Raw genomic sequence first — 25,969 nt, 5'->3', positions numbered from 1 at the left:
AAATAAAATGGTGAAAATGGCTCTCCTCCTGTACTGCAGTGCAAAGGTAGGACAGGTTGTGCTGAACTACTGTACGTACGTACGTACGTAAATACACACATATATATGTGTGTATGTATGTATAACTCGGCGACGTGATTTAGGTTATAAATAATGAGACTATGGGTATAAATGTATAAAAATTGATAAGGGATTTTGGTACTTGTGTACTTTCATGGCGCCGTCTGTCTGTGTCCCCTTGTGAACTATCCACGTTGGCATGGAGTTTACAGCCCCGCAGCTGGACACAGACGCCATGCTGGCGCCGTGAAACTACACAAGTACCGGGATTTTATTTCATACAATGAGGGGGAGGGGTACAACAAGTGTACATAAAAACACGGATTGAAAGGTAAAAAATTATAAATACTTAAAAAAAAATCACAATGAGCATACAAGAACAAATTTCATATATGGGGTAAAAAGGTATGTATATTTGTGTATATATGTATATATATCCAAAACAATAGTGTTACATAGTGCCCATACACAATTTACTGGGTAATTCCTGTTCCTCCTCTTCCTAATTCCTGTCTTTCCTTTACTTTATAAGACCATAATCAACATAAACATTTTTCAGATATAAAACATTTATTTAAAACATTTAAAACAAATCAAACTTTTTCTTGAAATTGAATCATGTATCGGAAGTAATTTCTTTAGATTATGAATCACAACAGATCCATAATCTAAAGAAATTACTTCCGATTCAATTTCAAGAAAAAGTTTGTTTTGATTTAAATAAATGTTTTATATCTGAAAAATGTTTATGTTGATTATGGTCTTATAAAGTAAAGGAAAGACTGGAATTACCCAGTAAATTGTCTATGGGCGCTATATAACACTATTGCTTTGGATATTGGTGTTGGGGTCACTCTAGTAGGGGATCTAGTGTTATCAAGTGACCAATCCAGTATAGCGCAAATTCTAGAGCTACTGTACGATATATATATTATATATACCGTGGCACTTGAACTATGCCGGTGCAGCTACTTTATCAAGGTGCAGAAGACTATGCACCCTGATAAAGTAGCCGCATTGGCTTGGAAACATTGGTGACTAATCTTTGAAGATAAAGTTGACCTTTACAAATTAGGTCGAAAATTGAGACTTCGTGAGCACTTTAATAATTCCAACCCCATCACGCCTGTGCCCATCCCCTTGTACAAAACCAGCACGTTCGACCCGACTTCTTCAAACATGTCGATTAAATGCTTTCTGGGACACATGGATCGCACCATTACAGAAATTCACTCCAAAGGACATGACACCAAGAGCAACATATCGGAAGCTGAACGTCTGGCACTGAAAGCACTCAGTGGCTACAATGACATAGTCATTAGAACGGCAGACAAGGGTGGCGGTATTGTCGTGCAAGACTTGTCTGCTTACAAGCATGGAATCTATAGACAATTGAACGATGACTCCACGTACCGGCTATTACCCAAAGACCCCACCACTGTCTTCAAGAGCAAATTCGACCAATTCCTAGCAGAATCGGTTTCAGCCAACCTGATTCCTGACAGCATTCGTGATGCTTTAACCACTGACTTCCCCAAAGTCCCGATCCTGTATACCCTCCCCAAAATCCACAAGGACCCTGTCAATCCGCCCGGGAGACCTATTATAGCTGCAAGAGATTCTCTCTATTACATTGCAGCCCAATTCCTAGACCTTTTCCTTCAACCCATTGTGCAGAAGCAAAGAACATACCTAAAGGATACCACAGCATTATTGATATTACTTCGAGACATCTCACCTCTTCCTGAGAAATGGCTATTATGCACTATTGATGTCATCTCGTTGTACACCAGCATTCCCCTAACCAGAGGGTAAGAAGAGCCGTACAGCACAGTGGTATCTACTCAGGCCCTGATACAGAATTCTTCATTAATCTGCTCGATCAAGCATTATCCAATAACTATTTTCTCTTCGACAATAAATTTTTCATTCAGCTATCGGGGGTTGCGATGGGATCCTGCGTCGTACCCAGCCTGGCCAACATATTCATGTACGAACTGGAGAATGATTTATTCTTCTCTGACCCTGCCATCGCCAAGAACATCAAATTATACCATCGATACATTGATGACATCATTGTCTTATGGAATGGCACTCAAGAAAGCTTTAATCTATGCATGGCTGACAATAGCAAGGATGTAAACATAAAATTCACCATGAATTCAAGCTTCCAGACCATCAACTTCCTTGATGTAACCATCACGCTAACTCCTGATCTGCGCATTGAAACCTCTGTCTTTCATAAATCTACCGATAGGAATACCGCCCTATTGGGAAGCAGCTTCCATCCATCTGCCTCTAAATGGAGTCTTCCATACTCCCAATTCCTGAGAGCAATGAGGATTTGCTCAGAACCTGATGCGGCTAAAACCGAAATTGAGAGCATGTTGAAAAAATTCGCAACAAGAGGATACCCACGGAAGCTTCTTTCCAATACTAAGAACCGAGTCCTAGCACTCAACAGAGAAGATTTGCTGCAACACAACAACCAGGCATCTAAAGCTGACAGAATGATTTGGACACAAAGCTACTCTACAGCCAGTACAGAACTAGTCAGAATCGCCAAACGTTTTTGGCCACTTATTACGAATGACCCACACCTGAGCAGTCTCAAAACCACGACATTGATGCCAGCTTACAAGCGCAGCAGAAACATCAAAGAATTCGTGGTCCGGAATGACATCTCTGACATGAAGGAAGCCCCACCCACCACTTTCCTTAAGAGAAAAAATGGCAATTACAGGTGTCTAAAATGTGTCACTTGCGGAGGGTTAGAAACAGGAGATTTCTTTCTGCACCCCAGAACAGGAACACGCATACCCATACGGCATCCCCTCACTTGTAGCAGCACGTATGTGGTGTATTACATCAAATGCCCTTGCGGATTCCTATATGTGGGCAAGACCATTAGGCAATTTAAGGAGAGAATTGCCCTCCACAAATCCAGCATACGAGCAGCACTTGGCAACAAAGGCTCCGACCAGCCGGTTGCCCGACACTGGAAAGCCCTTAATCACACCCTGCCGAGCATCCGATATAAAATCATCGACTGCATCCCTTCCAATTCCAGAGGCGGCGACAGAGGCAAAGCACTGCTCAAACTGGAATCAAAATGGATACATGCCCTGGACACTGTACAACCTCATGGACTGAACGAATTATTACCCATGTCCTGCTTCCTCTGAATCCCTTCACCTGACGCCCGGAGACTGATCCAACTATCCATGTTGCATGTAGACTGTTCCAGTCTAACAGAAGTCGACATTTCAAGCCAACTTTTCTGGACAGCCAATCCGACACTCGGACAGTGTGTATCCCCTGTCGGACAGCCCCCACCCACCCTGTATTTTAGGGTTCCCCCTATATAGTCTTACACCTTGAGACAGAGGTCCGCCTACCTATTTGGATCTCCCATCGCTGTTATATATTTGTCTATTGAAGTCCACCACTCTGTATATGACATCCTTTGTCTTACGTGTACAGCTGTGCGCTGACGCATATATATCTTTACTGCTGCCTGTCACCGGTGCGCACAGGGGTCTGTTCCTACGGCTACACAGCGATCCCCACGCTCAACTCCAGGTTGGATCACCTTATTCACGGTGTCCCACCTCTATAATCACACCCTTTAACTCCCCTTCTTTCTCCTCCACCTTTAGCCTTTTACATTCCCACGGCCGCCTCCTTCATGATCGACTGTATTCATTGGTACACGATCAACACACCTGGTTCTCCCTCCGGTCCTTTTCTGCACTATCTCACTTTGACCTATTCTGCACTATCTCACGCTTGCTTATTTCTTTCTCACCCACCTCTACGCATATCCCACACTGACACACTTAGTACACCTTCACACCATATCGGCCAGCACTTTCCATATTGTTGCCCACCCACCCTTGCCATATTACATGACAAGGCTGGCACACACCGGACGGCAATACTCCGTTCAGCACCATGGCTACACGCACTGCGTGCTCCCATTCAGGCACCCTCGCACTAGCTAACAGATAGCATGGATTCATCTCAGACACCGCAGCCTTCAGCCGCACATTCAGCTTTGGGACTGACACCGTTCTCTTACGGTGCGCATTACACAGCGTTCAGGTTTCTCCTGCGGGCCAGCACACAGGCTACATTACAGCAGTGATCTCGCGCCCCTGCCTGATCACTGACACGGCTGTCAGCAGCCGCTCATCCAGCCTAGTTTAATACACTGTCTCGATACGGTGACCTGCCCGCAGCGCAGACTTACACACCGCAGCTCTCCGCTCATAGCCGCCCAGTGGTCTCCCATGATTTTTAACCTCCCTCACTTTAGGTGCACACGATACGGTGGTTCATGTTTCACATGCATTTGTTTACATTGTCACCTTGGTTACCAGGTACACGGTGATGGACACACGCCCCCGGTGAGTCAGAACCTGTCGGTGCAGCAGCGCCGATGATGTCATCAGTTCCCCGCCGGGGGCCAGCACGGTGGTGGTGTGCACAGAGTGATTTGACAGTTTATCTGCTATAAATGTGAGTAATGTTTGTACACTTGTTATGTCTTGATAAAGGGCTACCCGCCCGAAACGTTGGCTTTGCACTATACCAGTGTCTTCCCGTTTTTTACATTGACTGCCGCCGTGCAGTTCTGAACTAATTCTTAGAGTGACTTCTACCTGCCTTTACTATATAAATATATATATATATATATATATATATATATATATATATATATATATATATATATATATATATATATGAAAACACATATTTCAGAACTCTGCCACGGAAGCAATATTGTTGGCTTTCAATTAATGGATTTAAACTTGCAGGGCAGGAGACCCCTTGGGGCACCCCTTGGGAGCAGGAGCCTGGTGGCAGATGACTCCATTGTCTCCATGAGTTCTGCCTCTGCACCTGACCTAATCTCTTGGACACCCTTTGACTTATCCTTTGGTACCTGCTTTGTCCATTCAGATCTCGACCCGGCTAGACGACTACGATTCTCCATATCCTGTCTCATATATATATATATATATAACAGCTCAAGAAGGGGAACCTGACTAAGGGTCCGCGACCGGCATTTCGGGTGCCGCAAAAGCCCAAATCCCACTTGGTGGGGTCACTGGCAGAAAAACCCCGGCACGGTAAGAATCCACGCCCTTGTGTCAGGTCATGCCAATCCCTGAGCTGGTAGGCTTAGTTATCGTAGTTCATGACAGTGGAGAGAAAGTACTTCCTGACTCCAGCAGCCACTTTATTTTATCGACAGCACCACTGATTGTGGAGCGGCGACGTTGATATATATATATATGCAGAACTGACCTACAGATGAAAAATAATTATATAAAGGATAATTGTTTAATTTATATATTCTACCACCTGTGTTGAGAAGCATTTAATTTCCATTAATGCACTTCTCCTTCTCAGCCTACCATGATTCACAGACACGTGACCTCTTAACAGACCACATTCCTGGCATGGCCTTGTCCTATGCAGGGTCTGGGTGACTGACAGTTAATCCGTTTATCCTTTTCCTGCTGTTACCTGTTTTAGCTATTCAGTTAGTCATAGAGTAAGCTGAGTGTTCCTTCTCTTGTGCCCACTAAACTGTATTCTGCTAAATCATATTATGCATTGCAGCCACAATAAACTACTGAAACAATTAAAACCACCATGGCTATCCTTTTAAAGGGCAAGAGCAAGTATTGAGTTAAACAATTGGGTTTGTATTTATTAATTTTTGCTGTTTGGGGTTAAATAAAAAAAATTCTCAGGTCAACACATGGTTTGTACAAAGGGTGAGATTCCTTTGCAATTCCACTAATGGTGCATAGTCCATACGTACGGTTCGATTCCGTTTTTGATTCGATTTCTATTAGATATGGACTATTCAACCTGCTCTGAAGTTTTTTTCGGTACTTGTGTAGTTTCATGGCGCCCGATATATCGGATGCAATATCGGCCAATATATCGGATGCGATATCGGCCGATATATCGATGCAATTTTTTTTTAACCTGTTCATAACCCCACTATCCACTACGCGTGGAGTGGATTTTATATAGTGTGGCCACCGAGCCCGAATCGTGGCGAGCGGACGCGGATTACTGTGCTCACCACACTATATAAAATCAACTCCATGCGTAATGGATAGTGGGTGATGAACAGGTAAACAATTGCTTTGGATCACATTGATATATCGGCCGCCGTGAAACTACACAAGTACCTTTTTTTTTTTTACACCTTTCGATTACCACTATTTTCTATTCGATTTTCCAATGGCTTCAAGCAGGAGATGCTGCTTGAATCTAATGCTGCAGTGAACACATTAGATTTGCTCTATCTACTATTAGATTTCCACTTGGCTGCCAAGATTATTTTTCTATTAGATTTACACTACATGGGAGCACGCATTGGGATCGAATATGCATTGAATGTAGAAAAACCATTCAATGCCCATTCGATTTTTCTATTCCATTTTATTTCTACAGTATAAGCAAAATGGAATAGAATAATAGTTCATATCTCATGAGCTATTTACAAAAAATTCATACTATCTACATTCAATCTGCACTATATAGTCATTGCTGCACTGTCTATTTGGCTTTTCGATTTCAGCTGAACTGGAGTGCGCATCGGCATCCGGATGGAAAGATTAAAAACATGTTCTATTTCCATTAGATAATGTCTGAGCAACAAAAGAAAAGAACTTGTTTATCACCACTGAACCTGGATTTTACATACAGTATCCATTACGTTTTGTATTTTGTAACTTTAATGTGTGCTGGGTTCCAAAGTTAAAAGTTTCCTAAGTACCTGAACGTTTGGACCTCCCACAATTCACACATCCAAATAGATTCATTTTAAAACTTCTTTACCTTCTAGGAAAATATTTTGCTAACTTGCCCCATTAGAGCCAGAACTGCTTGAGCTGCTCTATGGAATCCTATGTATATATGTAATATGGATCTGGCTAATCTATGAAGCTAAAAACTGTGGCAGAGAGCAGTGTAAGAAGCCGTAATATCTTTTTGGCAATATGAAAAAATGGCTGTATGTAGGGTTTCCAGTAGGGAAAATGGGCAAGTTTAAAATATATAAAATAAATAACAATTACTAGATGGCAGTGAAGCTTTAATGGCCAGATTTATCAAGCTTCAAAAAGTAATAAAATGGAGAGTGATAAACAGCCAGCCAATCAGCTCCCAACTGCCAGACAATGACAAAATGGCAGACAGGAGCTGATTGGCTGGTTATTTATCACTCACCACTTTATCACTATTTGAAGCTTGATACATCTGGACCTAATCAGGGATGGGGAACCTTTGGCCCTCCAGCTGTTGTGGAACTACAAATCCCAGCATGCTTTGCAAGAGTTTTAGTGTGGCAAAATAGCAAAACTGTAGCAGGGTATGCCGCGATCTGTAGTTCCACAACAGCCAAAGGATCCCCATTTCTGTTTTAAGATATTAACGTATTATAGAAAGGAGACGGGATGCCTACATTTCTGGTATCATATTTCTATTTTCTTTTTTATTCAACTAGTTTTTATAAGTTTTTGCAAAGAAAATAAAAGTAAAAATACTGTAATAGGGAGACAATCTTGCGTGTTTTGTGAAAAGCCTACTGGATCTGTTAACCTTCGTTTCAGCTATGTAGTTGTGTACAGGTGTGCTCATTTTTGTTCACGTGTTTCATGATTGGAAGCCACTAGCACTGATTTTTGCCTATTATTTTGATAATTTGGTCCTGGACCACCAACCTGAGGTACCCCTGCACGAGCCTAAGTACACAGTTTCTAGAACACTGGCCTAAGTACATGTATCCATAAACATCTGTTTAAGATGGTGCACAAAACTGAGATACAGTAAGAGTACATTTAACGTTGGAGCAGTCCCTGAAGTATTTTGATTGTTAATTTGTATAAGTATATAAATACCTTTCATTGGGAGCAGATGTATTAAGCTTGGAGAAGAGATAAACTGGAGAAAAAGTGGAAGGAGATAATGCACCCACCAATCAGCTGTGTTTGAAATATGACAGTTGGGAGTTGATTGGCTGGTTCGTTATCTCCTTTATCTCCAGTTTACACAAGGGCTGGTGTCTTTAACTGAGCTAATAACATGCCCCAAATCCTCATAAAAGTGTCTCAGATCCACATCCCACTTTAATGTTATTGGGAGGAGACAATCAGGTAGGTAGATATAGGGGATACCTGTTTTTAGGACTCAGATGTAGATACATGGACTTAAGAAGGGGATGATGCGAGTGGCCACTCAAACTGAGCAATCACAGCATAGTGAAGCTGAAGATATCTACAGAATTCATGTGAGGGAGGCCATATCCCTCTTGTTACGGAATTGTGCAAAAGATAAAAAATACTATCCAAATAAAGTTGTGCCATAGAAGAGATACATATAACAGCCAAATATTGTCATTGCCAGGTATGCCCAGCTCTTGAAAGGCAACGCTACACCACAAAGAATTATCAGGGTCCGTATCCCCCATACATACAGGCAGAAGCAAAACACTAGATTAGAACAACCTGACACAGCAGTTTAGCCAGTTAGTAAGTAAAAATTGTACAGGATTATGTGTGTACACAATCCACTAAGCCAAGAACCCCACCAGTCTAATTTGTTTTAATGGTCAACACACTAAGGAGGTCATTCTGATTGACCCGCAAAGCTGCAAAATTTGCAGCTTTGCGGGTCATCTAAATGCTGCCCGCCGCCCGCATGACTGCCCCCCCCCCCCTTTACACGCTGATTTCCCCTTGCGCATGCATATAAACATAGCGGCTGCACATAGCTTGCACATAGCGGCTGCACATGCGCATAAAAGGATATGCGCAGTTGCCAAACATCGTATGCTATATATAATTTAATTTAAAAATAATACCTGTCCTGCAGTGCTGCGTGGAACTGTAAAATACTGAAATGCTGCTGGTGCACTGACGTGTGCCACTGCCTACCAAAGGCTGGAGCAACAGCAAAAACTCCTCAACCTGCCCTGCCATCAGCTTAAACAAGAGGTGGTGATGTGCTGGAACTCCACCCTCTATATGCTGCAGAGGATGGAGCAGCAGCAAAAGGCCATTGAAGCCTACACGGCCACCTACGACATAGGCAGAGGAGCGGGGCTGCACCTGACGCATGTGAAGCAGTGAGGGAGGAAAGGAAATACCCGCCTAGCGAGCCAGATAGCTGAATCCACCCTAGCGATCAATTGAGTGAGAGAAGTAGCAGCCAGATAGCCCTCACATACCAGATAGGTGTCATGTTGGCTGCTTACCCATACATGTACGGTTAGAGAGTAAGACACCGGTTGCTGAAAAATTATACATCTCCAACCCAGGGGTCCTAGAGAGGTGGAGGAACTCTTCCATCTGCCACCTTAAAATTGATTAGCCCCCTCCCCTCCACCCATTAGGCAATGATTTCAGAGACTAATTATTTGGTTGGTCTTTTGGCGCTGCCTATCTCTTGTGATCCCTTAAACTGGCAAGTTTAAATGCTACCTGTGTGATCTGTACTTGATTTTTGGTGTAGAGTTAGATGGAAATTAAGAGATGGAAAAAGTAAAGTATATGTAAAGAATTTTTATTTTTTTTCATTACGCTATATGGTGTGCGTTAAAAAATGTTAATTTAGTGATGATTTTACTTGGTGTTTTGATACACCTAAAAGGGGTCCCCTGCTGCGGGAATTTTTTCAAAGCCGTGTCACCCTTGTCAATATTTTGATTGGGGTGATGTGGTTCAGAAAGGAGCCTGTGAGGGCTTAAGGCAGTTTCAGAATGATTTAAGAGACATCTGCTAATAAATGAATAATAATCACAAAATTAAACAATCAGATTACATTAATTAATAATCATAATCACACAATCAAGCCAGATAGGGGTCTTGTTGGATGTTAAACTGATCGACACAGTTACACACTTGCAGACAAACTCTGTGCTGCACGAAATGCCCACTGCTCCTTGGCTGCACATGGTAAACAGTGCACGATCAAGCCAGATAGGGGTCTTTTTGGGGCCTAGTTTTTTAAACTGCCATCCTGCAGTGCCACTCTTACATGAGCCGCGTGTTTGTGCCGCACACTTGTGTGGCTTAGCATAGTTATCCAGCTACCTTGGTGCAACCTTTTGCCCTAAAAACAATATTGTGAGGTGTTCAGAATAGACTGGAAATGAGTGGAAATAAATGTTATTGAAGTTAATAATAGCGTAGGAGCCCAAAAAAAAAAAAAATCGGCGATTTTAGCCGTTTTTATGCTTTTTTTTAAAAACAAATCAGAACCCAAAAGTCCAAACACAAAACGTTTAGGGGTGTTTTGGCAAAACCCATTAGAACCCAAAACCTGAAGGTAATCAGAACCCAAAACACGAAAAGTGGCCGGTGCACATCCCTAGTAAGAACCCTTCTTTTTGACCGGTTCGTATTGCCATGTTGCTACCGGTTTGCTGTAACCGGAAACCCCTTTCACATCGCACCAATTACCAGGTTGAACCGGTATGAACCCGTTAATTAGGTGCGCTGTGAAAGGGGTATTAGCTTCTCCCTCACTTGAGCATGCAGCCTTTTAATGCAACGGTGATTGTACAGGGTTGTCTTCCAATCTGCATCTGAAGCATGTTGCAGTGTGCATACCACATGCTATGTAAATGATAACCAGTACTTACAGGTTTTGTCTCATCTTTCTGGAACGGATCCACTTTTTATGATTATATATAACCTTGAATCAGGTTCTTGCTCATCTACGTTTTTTGTATAGATTGTCAAGGTTTTACTCCCTTGTAAATAGTATGCACAGTTCGCCACCTTTATCAGTGCAACTATAATATAGTGGGCACAGCTGCATTCTATCACAAGAGCTGACCTTGGAGCTTCAGAACTTTCTTTACTCCAAGTAAACTCAGTCTCTTAATATACTGTGCAGAAAATCCTTGTATCCACATTTCATTCATGTACATTTATATTTTCTTTTTTATATCAGGGATGTATTTAATTAAAAGCACAAAATCTTGTAAAGTCATATTAGCCCTAATTCTAGTTCACTCTTTCTGACAAAATCCTTCTTAGATGGACAAAACCATATGCACTGCAGGTGGGGCAGCTGTAAAATGTGCAGAGAGAATTAGATTTGGGTGAGTTATTTTGTTTCTGTGCAGGGTAAATACTGGCTGCTTTATTTTTACACTGCAATATAGATCTCACTTTGAACTAAAACCCCACCCAAATCTAATTCTCTCTGCACAAGTTTGAGTCTGGATTTGGGTCTATGTCTGGATCTGGAGATAGTCTTGCCTGCCAAGACTATTTTTCTATTAGATTTCTAGAAAATTTTTCTTCTGTAAGCAAAATCGAATAGAAAAATATTGCATATCTCACCGTGTGTACCCTCAGATCCAGACCCAGATCTAATAGTGGTCTAATATAAAGTAAATCTCACCGTGTGTTTGCACCATTACAGATGAACTTTCTTTTAATGGTTCTGTCATCAAACATGATTTCTCCTCTTATTATCTTTTTTATTTTATTTCACCAAAACATGCATGTAGATGAGCCTGGAGATCAGCCAACCTCAGTAAGGAAGCACAACTGATTAGAACAGTGGTTCTCAAACTGTGGGTCCCGACCTTCTCAGCATGGGGTCGCGGCTCCATGTTGCTGACCATCAGGCTGATGACTTTTCTAATCTCAGACAGTGATTCAAGGAGTCTGAAAAATCAGTTGAACTGTCTGTTATTTAGACTCCTCACATCATTTTGTGTCTCCACAATGCTGCCATGCATGTGCTGTCTACTGACTACATGTGATGTGATGTGTTGATTTTCTTTAGTAACTTGCTGGGGTCTTATCATTATTTTTACTGTCTAATGGGATCCCAGAGCAAATTAGTGGACTGCATATTCAGCTCCAATTAATATGGTGTTATAAATGTAAAACCAGATTAAACAACTCCTGTTATTAGATGTAAAACAAGTCTTCAACAGTACTATTGGGATCAACAATATCTACTATCCAACAGATGGAAGCATGCAGTGAATTGAAAAAACTCAGTTTTAACAATTAGTTTTGGGCTTGTTCTGGAACACAAGAGGGTTAACCGTCACATGGGTAAGGTATACTTATGTAATTGAATAGAGGGTTAATCAGATAATTATTTCACCCTTTATACAGTACATGTCGGCATAATTGTAACAGGTATCCAGAGATATACTGTACTGTATAACTGAAAGGTGAGCAACTAGTTAAATAATTTTTGAAAGAAGCATACATATAGTACAGTGCCAATCAGGATTCTACTTTTGGCTGTTTGTCATATGACATTGGATGCAAGGGCGTAACTACCATAGGTGCAAGCATTGCAGCTGCTATGGGGCCCAGAGCTGAAAGGGGCCCATCTTCACGGTCTAAGTAATATGTTTTTCCATACATGTATCACCATCAGTTGCTAACTAGGGGGCCCTTAAAAACTTTTGCTATGGGGCCTACAAATATCTAGTTACACCCCTGATTGGATGACCAATGAGAGTCCCAGTTTGATTGGCAGTGATATGTACAAGATGCTGGCACTAATGCTGCTTTCACACCGCAAAACCTGCTTAGACCCGGTATTTAAAATGTTTGTTAAAATGGGCCAGAGCAAGTTTAACCCCTTTCACACCGCATGTAAATACGGGTTTAAAACAGATTTGCTGTGTGAAAGCAGCAGAAACAGGGAAGAGATAAGCCCGGACTGCAAGCTTTGAATGGAGACCAGAGGGTAAGGCTAGGGTAGGGGGTCTGAATATAAGCTGGTCCCACCAGCGCAGTGCATATTTAATGATCGGCTATGTGCATATGTAATGAGAGGTCCCGCTCATTACATATGTAAGGAGTGGGACCAATAGTGCTCACTGCTGCCTGGGTACCGTTTCAGACCCGTTCAGACAGCAAAAAACACGGGTCTGAAACAGGTAGGACCCTGTGTTTTACTGTTTTAAAATACCAGTTATTTTAAAACGGTAAATTCACTCTGGACCTTTCAGATCGCATATATTACCATTTTGAAATGGTAAAAAAACCCGGCAAAATACCGGATAGTAAGTGCGGTCTGATAGGGGTATAAGTAGCAAGTTACCAGATAGATATATGTGATTAACTCATACCTGCATCCTAATCAATAGGTGCAGCAATCTTATTTGGTATATCAAAACTACTTTAATGAATATTCCCAAAAACAGTGACAAATATCACCCCTCCTTTTTAAGAATAAAACAATTAAATGTTATGTTTTAAAGTACTATAATAATACTAAATACATCAAATCAAAGCGTGCCCCAGGTAAGACTTAATCAATCTTTTCTTGCATGTTACTGCAAGGCCCCCCTCTCAAGGATAGGAATAGCCAATTAGGGATCAGGGGAGGAGTTCTATGTGCTAGGAGTAGGCAGGAAGTCAGGTGATCTTTCTCTTTGGAACATTTTTCCCCACACTCCCATCCCTATTTTTCTATTACTTGGCGGCGGTAAAGAACGGTCCTTGTTTATATGGAAATCGTATGTAGATAGAGGAGTGCGCTCTCCCGACATCGATATGTCGTTAGCCTATGCCCTGGACAGGGGATGGGCTGCACCATCCACCCAGGTGGGTTGCGATGGGAGAGTTGAACACCAACGATGTCTGAATGGTGTGTGTTGATCTTTCCCCCCTCTTCTATGACCGTTCTTTAGTGCCACCACCATTTATAGTCCGATATAGCTGTCAATTAATAAATTTGACATTCTATTTGAAACTCCAGCGCTTGTGTCTGTCTCGTTATTTTAGTGATAAGTTTATGGTTAAAGGTTTAAATAGGTTTGTATAAAGGTTACCTATGGTGAGTTTATCATATTTGATAGGTATTACTGGACCTTATCATGATCATACCTCCCAACATGACCCTCTCCAAGAGGGACAGATTACTCTGTTTCTAGACTTTCCTCTTAATTAATGATAGGTTCACAGTTCTAGTTTTCTGCTTCCTATTTTACTCGATGTTTACAGATGTGTCTTCATACATTATTAGTGCAGTCGCGGTAAAAAGCCCCTCTTGGCGTGCCAGGTCTCAGGAGAGTCTTCTTGCACTAAGCATATTTTTCTAATCTTTTTCAAAAATGCATCTTAAGCTTCGTACACATGGAGCAATATATTGCTCAGTGTCCCATTTTCATCAGAGATGGAGAGATAAAAAGGTGACTCTCTGCCGGGGGAAACAGTTGATCACAGGAGCATGCTCCTCCGTCCAGCGACCATCCAAGAGCTGGTTTCAGGACCGCGCTCTTGGCGACAATTGCCCCGTACACACGGTGATATGGTCGCTTAGCGAACTTCCAGTAATGGATCACCCAACACGTTTTGTCTAAAAGGAGTGTTTATTGGTGGCTTTTCTTATCACAGCTCACAAACCTACCGCACGCCCCCCACCACCCTGACTTAAATATTAACTATGCGCAGTTGCCAAAAATCGAACGCACGGGAGACTGATTAAATTAGAATCACCCCCAAAGTTCGCTAACTTGATATAGGAATCTGTATTATCTCTTAAAATGGTGGTTTTTGGACACACAATGTACTCACAATCCATCATACAATCCATCTGCTGCATGATTGTATGATTGAAGCTTCATTTCAACAGGGGGCTGGCCTACTAGGATCAAAAGGATAGGAGCACCAAATATCTATTTTTTTATTTATTTTTTTGATTTACAGGTTGCCAGCAACTACCTATCTGCTCACGACTACTGTGTTATGATATGATTAAATAGCCCGAATGCAGCAATCCTCTGAAAACTGTTTTCAGAGTAGTGACAGAATTGTGCAAAAGGACATCCACCGCTCTCTTCAGCATCCCGCCCATCTGACGATTGGATACTTCTGCGGCTCCCAGCATCTACATTGTAACGGGCCACTCGGCAGCTATACCTCTCTTCTCTGCTAGTCAGGGAGGGAGTGTCACATGACTCTAGTTGTATGAGCCATCTAAAGACCGATTGCATGTGCTTAAAAGCACATGCAATCTGCCCCCAATCCCAACTGATCTCACGTGCAGCACGTCAGATCAGAAGACCAATCCTCCAATCTCCCTGCCCGGGAGATTGTGTGATTGTATGATTGTGTACACACAATGTGCACACAATCTGCATACAATCCCTTTTACAATCAATTGAGATTGTATGATTGGGTGCAATATCTTTCTGATGTATGGCCACCTTTACATTTATCTCTTGTTAAGGCTTAATACATCTGCCCCAGTATGTGTAAACACCCCTCTAAATGTACAGCGCAACTACTCCCTCATACATTATTCTAATCGGCTTATCACAATTACAAAACGAAAAATGCAGCTTGACAGTTAACTTACAGAACGGCAGGACGGCAGCAGAAGTCCAGCAATAAGAACCAGTGCTGGCAGGAATATGTTTCCTCACAAAGCCTATTGTGTTGTATATCATAGGAAATCACAATACAATCACAAGAAAATGACAACACTACCGCCTCTCTAGCTTAACCCATTGAGTGCCAACCTCTCTGCAATTTATCCACTAAAAGTGCCAACATCGCTCACATATTTGTTATATAAATCCAAATAAAACATGTTGTGTAAAAAAATATTATATTTTCTATTTATAAATATACCATTTCCATACTCCAAATTTGAAAAAAATTCTGAGCTGGTGAGGTAAAAATTGTTTAAAAGTATATTTATTTGATACAGAATGACCTGGCTAATACAGTTAAGCAATATAAACATGCTTATGTATTTTGAGCTTGTACTACCACCAGGGCTGGCTCCAGGCCTCCTAGCACCCTGAGCGAGAAGTTTTGGAGTGCTACCCTTCCTCCCCAATATGTGTCTGCAGTGGGCTTCTCCTCACAAGGGTGTGGTCTTGCAAGAAGCAGTGTGGCCTCAAAGGGAATGCCGTATGCATATAACGGCAAGAGGGTGATGGCTTGGAGAGGCAGTGGGTGACAAGAGAGAGGTTATTTGGAGATTGTGATGCAGGGGAGAGGCAGAGGGTTACCTATTACACATTACACCTACACAGTAGTAGTGCCCTTTGCACTTTATGCCACACAGAAGTACTTCTTATACATGTTATGCCACACATTAGTAGTGGATTTTTAAATCAAGATACTGTACCTGCTTTTTCAGCAACAATGACTATTCTAACTCAAAGTACTTTGTTGCCTGCTGCTAGCCTCAGCTTATTCCTCCAGCACTAGGTACACCCCCAATGCCACAGTGATCCTATATGATCCCCATAAAATTGAATGTCTATCATGACACACCACACATGACATGCAGTTACACAACGCAGCTGATGGTTCTCATCACCACCACCATCACTGTCCTCCATAACTTCCCCCGCCTTGGTTCACAATCCCAATCTCCTACTCATCCACCTCCTGGTCCCTCCAGCAGCTCAGGCTTCATTTCACTTACAGACACTCATCTCAATAACCATTCCTCCAGTGTCTGCCACCCACATTCTGCAGATCCCACACCAATCAAACACTTGAAGATCTGCCAAAAATCATACATGCATTTGTATAATCTCGTTTGGATTACTGCAATGCCCTCTACCTTGGTCTCCCAGCAAAAGAACACAGCTGCCAGACTGTTAAACAACCAACCCTGTTCTAGTCACATAACTACATGTACCATTCTTTACTCCCTTCCCTGGTTGCCCATAAAATGGTGAATCATTTTCACGATCTACTTACTGAGTTTCAAAGCCCTACATGACCAAGGCCCAAGGTACCTGAAGCAGCTTCTGACTCCATACTGTCCCACCCGATTACTGCAATCTGTAGATGAGGACTTTTAGCCATGCGGCTTACACTTTATGGAACTCACTTCCCCACACAGTTCGAGAGGCCCCCACTCTAGAATCCTTCAAAAACAGACTCAAGACTTAACTGTTTACTCAAACATTTCCTTCATTTTCCTTAAATATTGTTTATGAAAAGCTTTTCTGTACTTCGTTGTTCCTGTACTTTATTACATTCATTATATCTGTTAAGCTCCTTGAGTCCTATTGGAGAAAGCGCGCTATATAAAATAAAATTGTTATTATTATTATTACTGCTACAGCTGTAATCAGTTATTCAGCACAGGAGCATTGGCACTGTGAATCCACTGTGTGTTATTGTTCACCACACCTTCCATCACCAACTTTTAAGGTTCACGCCCAGGTAGGGTTTACACTTATTTTTATTGGTATTCTATTAATTCATCAGAACCGTTTTTAAGGCATGAGGCACTACATAACACATTCTCTATTTAGGCTTTAAAGTGGCTGCCCGCTTTTAAAGTGGTAGGGACTAATCTACCTTCCATACAGTGGCGTAACTATAGCCCCGCAGCCCCCCGCGGTGGCGAGGAGGCACTATAGTTACTAGCCCTCCCACCCAAGTAAATTTACACACCCCTCTTACCCTCCGCATGCCGCCGCCGCATTCAGGGTCCCGGCCGCAGCGCAGATCTTGTCCTGGCTCCGTCTCCTCCTGCAGTTCACTTCTAATGAAGCATCCTTAAAAACTGTCTGCTGTTAGGGGGCAGCCATTTTCTGATGGTCATTATAGAACTGCAGGAGGAGACGGAGCCGGGAGAAGATATGTGCGGCGGGACCCTGAATGCGGTGGCGGCGGCATGAGGAGGGGTAAGGGGGGGTTTTAACTTCACTTGGGAAGGTGGGTGGGAGGGCTAGGGGGAGGGGGGCGGCGCTGCCGATATCGGCGGGGGGGCGCAAAAATTCTAGTTACGCCCGCTGCTTCCATATTATGTTACAAATGGTCATTACAACACATGATAATTTCCTAATTTCAACTGACTTCTATATGGTTACCTACAACTAGGGAATTAATCACAATATACACAAATCATAACATTAGAACACATGTGAATCAGGGGTGTAGTCAGGCCCTATAGCAACATTTTGAAGGAGTCCCTGCTCTATAAGTTTTTAATGTTATGCCTAATAATAGTGTATTTGATTATTTCTGAGCCATAATAGTGCCCTAGTTCATGCGCTATATCATTCTGTGTATACGGGCAACCAATGTATTTTTATTTCATTCTTCCTGTTAGCCATGATCCAGGACATTGTAATGTATACCTGGCCTTTCTTCATGCCGGGTGTCTGAAACAGGCAACCAATTCATAGTTGCCTACCATCCTGCATTCTGCAGGAGACTCCCTGAAATAGCAGCAATCTCCCTCTCTCCCTCATTAGTGTAACAATCTCCCTCATTTCACCTAGCCCACATTACACTGGTACATTTTTTGTGAGAAAAAGGAATGAGAGATAGATACATTTGCATTGAAACATCAGCACCATTTCCCAGCACTTTAGCAAGTATAGTAGATCTTACTAACTGCTTTGGGGCTCATCTACATTTGGATATAATTAATTTTAAAAGATTCATCTCAGATATAGCAGTACACACCCACGCCACGTTCACAATCTCTTTTCACAATATCTCCATATATGGAATAGACACACCCCTTGGATGAAGCATGACACTCCCCCTCAATTGGGCGCTGCGCAAAATTCTGCTACCAACTATAATCTCCCTGAAACTAGTTTTCAGAAGTAAGTAAGTATGATCCAATTGCTATTAGCACACTATGACCGAGCTTTGGAGCCAGCACACACCACCCACCATGCAGTTACACATTTTCATATGGTTAACATCCAGTTACACCCATTTTCCTTTTTACACATACTTATCGATCTGTCTGGTGATGGAGCACTCTAATAAGTATGCACTAACAAACTCCGTCCATGTGAATATACCAGATATGGCACATGTGCACACAACATTTTCTTTCTTATGCTGAAAATCAGATCAGTCTGCATTTCCCCTAGAAGCCCACTTAGAATCAGACCTATTGGCCTTTCTCGTATTATTTTAGAAATGGCACTGGAACTTCCGCCAAACTGTAAATTCATAGAAATCCTAGTGTAAATGATATGTGAGATTGGATAGATGAACTGAGGTCTCCTATGCAGCCCTGGAATTATTCTGGGTGTTTTCCAGGACACCCAAGTGAAAGACTAGTAAGGGAAAGATGAATAAAACCTTGGGCGCAAAGGGTGAACTGACAAGGTGGGTATTTATTAGTAAAATAGTAAAAGCATCACAATAAAAACATTAATGAAGAAAAAAGACAAAAAACATAATATTTCTCTCTCACCCAGTGTAGGTGGTGGAGCCACAGATGGTATAAGCAGAGTGTCCAAAAAGATCCACCCTGCAGGCTCCACAGGCTTGACACTGGGTTGGGTCCTTAGGTATGGTAGCAATCCTGGGCCAACGCGTTTCAAGTCTCTAGGACTCTTTATCAATGCTAATGATTGCTACTGAAATGCTGCTCTTTATAGTAGAAAAGTGCGGGAAAAAAGAGGGGCGGGATGTATGTCAAAAACCGGGACCTCCCCGGAAGTCAGTGTTTATTGGTGTTTCAGTGTATCTCCAGCGAGATTTTCCTTCTTTCTCTATCATTCGCGGAGGGTGCCGCAACCTCACTTCCGGTTTCGGAAAATTCATGTGGCGGAAGTTGATCAAAAAAAGATGGTGAATGCAAAACGGTGAATCATGGAGAAAATCAGGGTGAAAGCAATTCCCCATCCTAGCATTGAATACACTCTCGGCGAATCACAGTGAAAACCCCATTGAAATACACCAGTAAATTGCAGCGAGCATGAAACGGAGAACTGTCCCGCATTCACTGTTTGCTTTCGGCGAACAGTGATCGTTGAATAGGGTGAATCAGATTTTCAGTTGAGATTCACCGCAGAGCATGAAAACAGCCTGGTTTGCACCCCCAAAAAAACGGTGAATCCAGAGCATTGAATACTGCCCTTAGTGGTTATTTAGTGATCAGTAATGATAAAGCTTTATCTAGAAGTACATCCCCCAGTTATCCTGTCTAATAAAGACCATGTGTTATCATTACAGTTTTCAATTTGTAGTTCTATAAGGGGAAACGCTGCATAAATCACTTGGTTCGCCATTTCCCAGCAGTCAGCAATTAGTGACATGACAAAATCTCGTGGAATTCACCCTTCATTCTATTAGATTTATTTGTCTCCGAATAAAAAGCATCTATTTATTATAACAGCAGGAAATGTATAAATGATACTGTACAACATACACCAATAATTGAAATGTGCTGTGCTCAGCGTACCATGGGGGTGATTCTAAATCATTCGGTTCCCGGAGAATTGGCAATGGGGACCGATGTTAAGTACTGCTCATGGGTATAATAGCATATGCGCATGTGCAGGGCTGCTGTGCGGGTGGGTATTTGTGTGGGAAGTCAATTAGAATCACCCCCATATGCATTACACCATGACAAGTAATTCCCTGCACAGTCTACTTGCTTCTCATTAGACAACAGTACAGCTACCAATACTTTAGCAGGGCATAAAGTGGCATCAATAAATACACCAACAAACAGATCTATACATTATCTATACGTCTTCTGGACAGTATATGTCTTTACACTCCATTCCGTGGTTACATTTCAGGAACAGATTCCCTGTCTTGTTTCTCCAGAATACACCTTTCCCGTAACAACCCATTGTTACTTGTACTAACAGAGATGGCGTGTAAATGCAGGAACACAGCCTCCAGCATATAAATTGACTAAAATTTTAATGTATTTAATACATGCACAGAGTGTACCAAATATGGAAACAAAATACTTTGTTGTAAATTTAATCTAGGAAACAATTTTAATATTGATCCAACCCAAACGTTTAAAATGACCAAGCGAGCTTGAAGAATTACTTTTTTCTGCTGGATGTTAGGTACTTATTAGTTACTCCGGCATCCTCTTGCACAGGTGGGTTTCAGTTGAAGTGTGGGGGCCTTCACTCTGATATGAATACCTCTGCCACTTTTAAATCCAGAGATCAGTGGAAGTGGTGAACAGATTCCCAACCAACACTGTTATTATTATTTCTTGCTGCTCTTATCTGGCGAGTGAGACTCAAATCACTTGTCCCTGCGTAGCACGTCTTCCATAATTGAGCCCTTATAACTAACAAGTGTTAATCTTTTTTAGGTATGCAGCTTATTGCACAGCTTTGATGCATGTGTATCGCAGGTTACTTAATTTGTGCTTACAGAAAAGCAATTTACTATAATTAAGTTAACAGGGAAATCTAAATACATAAGTTATTTATTTATTACCAGTTTCTTATATACAGTAGCGCACACATATTCTGCAGCGCTTTACAGAGGATATTTGAACACACACATCAGTCCCTGCCCCAGTGGGAAAAAATGCTTTGGGGGCCATATATAAAAATTTCTCTTAGAAATTCCCCTTAGAGTCCCACTCTCCGACGGCTGCCGTTGAATAGGACTGACAGTCTCCGGCTGCTGTTGATTAAGAGGAATCTCGCTAGAACTACCGACCTCTCGCGAGAATTATTCTGTGCTTGACTCCAGGCAAAGCCACCAGGTGGGTGGGCGGGACACTCAGACCGGCTATGGGGGCCGCATACGGCCCACGGGCCTGAGGTTCCCCACCCCTGCATTATACCGTCTGTGATGCCCTGGATACCACCTGTTTCTTGCATACTGTACATGATGGAAGATGCCAAAAAGTGATGCAAATATCAGTACCAAAGCTTAATCTAGTGGTGGCGATGGATCGGCCAATGAAAGACCTGCAGATCCTGATGTTGCAGAGGTCTATAGGGTAAACGATTGCTCTAATCACAAAGCCTTTGTGAGTACAGGGTCCACCGATCATTGAATATTTGTGGAAAATTCCCTAAAAACATTGATAGCAGCAAATATTTAATCTCACTGTATGACAGAGACCAGCGATCTCTACAGCAATGCCTCCATTACCAACTGCAGCTGTAGCCCCTATAGGTTCAATGGGTAATGCTGTGGGATTTACCAGGCTCCGGAATGCTAGGCATTCCGGAGTTTGGCCCCCGCAGCTAATGGCACCTGTTTCACTTTGCAGAAACACCCCGGAACATGCCCCAGCAATGGCTGTCGCACATGTGTGGTCAGTAGACCATGTGTGCAGGAGTCCAGACACTGAAGTGAATACAATGTAGGGACAGGCTACTTTTGGAGCCCCTGCATTTGCTATTTAGAATATTCAGATGATAGAATTGCATCCTACAAAGCAATTTTGGCATTGCAAATGGGATTGATAAATGGGCCCATAAATGCATCAAGCAGTTTATGGTAATTACCGCTGAATTAAAATGGTCTTAGGGGGAGAGTTATCAAAGCTTGGAGAAAGATACAGTGAAGAAAGAACGTACCAAGCCCTTGGCTTCTATAGATTTCCAACACAGGGCAGTCCTACTTGACCGGCATACGCTAGGCTACCGCATCCATAACCATTGCATATGCACTAACATGCGACTGTTAGCGCCAAGGACAGCTCTTGCTATAAGAGATTGTGATGCGGCTCCATTGCTGGACTTAAGGGGTTGAGACCCGGGAGTCCCTTTGTGCATGCGCAGAGTGAAAAAGCCAGCCTCAGGGCATGCTGGGAGGGATCCGTGATGGATCCTTCACACAGTGCTGCGGAAAGAAGCCCATAGGCTTCTATAGGGTATTGCTATCTTTTTCTGGCGGTACCCCAGTGTGTGGGCTTTAGTGCATACAAAATGCAGTAAAACCTCCAATTTTTACCGCATCTTTGTGTTAGTGCGTCCCGCTCCACAGCCTGTAAAATTGCAAAAGCTGACTTTATCTCTCTCCACTTATCTCTCTTTAAGCGTTGATAATTCTGATCCTTCATTTTGAGCACATTTTGCACACTTTGTATTCACAAGCAGTTATATCCTTCCTTGCGGCTAACTATTAGCAAAGTACAATTTATCATTTCTTCTTGACCAAATTTACACCAGGAAATGACTGTCCTGCACCGCAGTATGGTAACTTTGCTTCAAAAGTGACTCCTTTGCAACCTGCTGTCTTTATTCATGAGACATGGCTCACATTTCTAAAGAACAGATGCAACTTGATGAACAGGACTAGAGTCATGCAGACTTTTTTTTTTTGGGGGGGGGTTAACACTAAATACAAGTATTTTAGCACATTTATTATATTTCAGTAAAATTCTACTTAGTTTCTTTTTTCTATCCTCCACCCTTAACTGTTGCTATCTAATAGGATATATCAGGCACCATCCAAACCACTTTATTGACAGCAATAACTACAGTGACACCTGCAGGATGGAGAGGGAAATAGAAACATACTGTAAGTACCAAGGTAGTAGAACAGAAGTAATACTGTAGGTTATGACTTTCCCACTGGTGTAAAACTGCAATCAACCGCACTCCCTGACAGATACTGTATGTTTCTAATGCTTGTTGGTACTTTTATTTACGTTCCTGAGCAAACATCTATGTAATACTTTGTTTCCTTATGAAATTCATGGGCAGATTTATTAAGCTTGGTGAAGTGATAAAGTGTCTGATTTTTATCACAGGCCAATCAGCTCCTACCTGTGAAGTTACAGGCTTGGTTTGAAAAATTACAGGTAGGAGCTGATTGGCCGGTGATAAAAACCAGACACTTTATCACTTCACCGAGCTTAATAAATCTGCCTCTCAGACACAGGTAATACAGTAGCTAGCTGCTTTTACAAACTGTAACTTTATGAACCTTTTAACCCGATGATAGTGTAATTAACGCTGTAGTATAAAATAACGCATGGAATATATTAAAGCAGCATCCAATCAATTATCAGACCCCAGGACCTTGAAGAGTTAATGTTCACAACAAAATATCAGACATCACCAGGTGCTGCATCCTTACATAATTAGCAATGCACAGTAATTGTTTCCTAGTAGTGTAAATGCTGCAGCACACATATACAGTACGCAAACAATAAAGACATAAGCGGATTACAATGAATATCTCGCAATAAGCTCATGTGCTAGATAAGAGGACACATTACATGCTCCTAAAGATACTTGGGGCTTATATAAATTGTTTGTTTTACATATCTATAAGCAGGGGAATTATGTTTATGGTGAAAAAAGTGCAAGCTCTTGCAGAAAGGATGCTAGAGGGCATTAATACAACGCAGATACTTTAACATATCAGCTACAAAGGTGGCAATACATCCAGTCTAGCTGATGGTCAATACCTGGAGCCACCTGGGGCGCCCCATCTGGATCCCAAATGAACTCTTGCTGATTGAGGAAGACTCTGTTCCCGGGTCACACACTAAAATATACTGTCAGTAGCAAAGCTACAACTTTTGGGTTGTGCAATTATTTAACCCATCCCCAGCCAGAAACTGGGAAAACAAAGTGATGCATTAATTCTGCCGGAGCTGATTAACTCGTTTATTCCAAGACATGTACAACTTGTCTGCACTATAAACTTTTTTATATAGTTCGTTAGATAATAATTAATTTACTGAGCTCAAGATCATACAAAGACAAAACAATCTCAAAAGCAAAAATACAGTGCGTTCTATCAGACGTTGTCCTAAGTACAGTATCCTGCCTGCATACCAGGCTTGGGCAGCCAGTGCCGTTATGTAAGTCCATGGCAGGGCACGCTGGGACTTGTAGCTCCACAGTAGTTGGCAAGCTACATTACCACCTGACAGTTGTCCTCAGTGCACTTTGCCTGCTGCCATCTGATGAAGAACTAGAGTCTCAGCATGCACTGGCAACCAAGGATTGCTATGGCCTGCTGGGTCTTGTAGTTCCATAACAATATGGAATGCGATGTGTGATAAATCAGTCGATCTTTAACATTTCTGCGCAAACCTGCGTTACTGTATTTAACATTCGGCGACAGCTATTAACCTTTCTTCAACCCATATGCACATTATTATAGCGATTATCACAAGAAAAGCCTCTGCAGAGTATTGCTTCCTTTCCATCAACTACACATCACATTTGTTATTTTTAGCAATCATATGTAATCCCATGGCTGTCACAGCGCAGCAGAGCATTGCTCCCCAGTCTGTCATCAGTCCCACTGTCTGACTCCTTTGCATTATGTCACTGATCTGTGGCAGCAACCAGTTACACTGACTTGACAATCGCCTAGAGATTTCACTGTGCTCCTGACAAAACATTTAGGACGAGTCTAACCCCAAACAGATCTCTGCTTGCCGTGTATAACCTTCATCAAATATCTTGGGCATGTGGAGTGGGGCAAGTGGGAGCTTGTGAGATAGAGTCAGCCAGGCTTATCATCTAGGATCGTAGTCTGGGGCTACTCACCACCACAGTCCTATGATGTTTGCAGGACACAGGAGGATGAAGAAGAGTCCCAGCTGAGTCCTGGACAGGGGCATCATGCTTTCTCTGACAAGGTGAGTGAGGGGCTTCACCAGACAGATGAGCACATAGATTCTGCTTCTTCAGTGCAATCAGGGGAGGCAGCCAAGAACACACAAGGAGCTAGATCAACAAGTAGAAAACTCCGAGGAATGCCTGGATTGTTCACTTTTCTCCCTATGGGGATGGATGAGAGGTGGGAGGACAGTAGCACCACTCAGCGTGAGCTGGGACAGTGGGGAATGATTGGGGCACATGGGATCCCTGTGGCTCCAGAGCGCAGTCAGCGGGCAAACACTGTCCTGCAGGCTGCGAGTACAGAATGAAGAGCCGTTTGGGAGGAACACACAAGGGTCGGGGGTGGAGAGAAGGAGGTGAGGAGAGGGGAAGACGGGGAGGAGGGGAAGACGATTGGGATATATAGAGGGGGGTTAGGAGGAATTACCAGAATTCTAAATTGTGCATTACCCGAAATGGGAACCTGCGGCGGAGGTGGTAGGGCTCCTTAATAAATATAGCCATTTCTGCACATTGTATTGCACAGATGCGGTACAGTATATAGGAATGGCTGTGGGTACAGCGCAGGTGTGGGAT

At 42.4% G+C, this 25,969-nt stretch overlaps 1 protein-coding gene across 2 annotated transcripts in view; it reads right to left on the bottom strand.

Moving 5' to 3' along the window:
* The window catches only part of WNT6 (Wnt family member 6), a 124,187-nt gene extending 98,512 nt beyond the window's left edge, over positions 1-25,675 (bottom strand). For both annotated transcript variants that reach the window (XM_083153728.1, XM_083153729.1), the window contains exon 1: positions 25,319-25,675. In XM_083153728.1, coding sequence (XP_083009854.1) covers positions 25,319-25,395 — 77 coding nt within the window. In that variant the 5' untranslated portion in view covers positions 25,396-25,675. The remainder of the gene's footprint in view (positions 1-25,318) is intronic.
* Positions 25,676-25,969: the final 294 nt, after the last annotated feature.

This window comes from Crinia signifera, chromosome 7 (assembly GCF_055691185.1).
Source record: "Crinia signifera chromosome 7, ASM5569118v1, whole genome shotgun sequence".
In the NCBI taxonomy this organism is placed as follows: Eukaryota; Metazoa; Chordata; class Amphibia; order Anura; family Myobatrachidae; genus Crinia; species Crinia signifera.
Note: the sequence above shows the minus strand (reverse complement) of the source record. Positions and strands in the feature narration are given on the sequence as shown.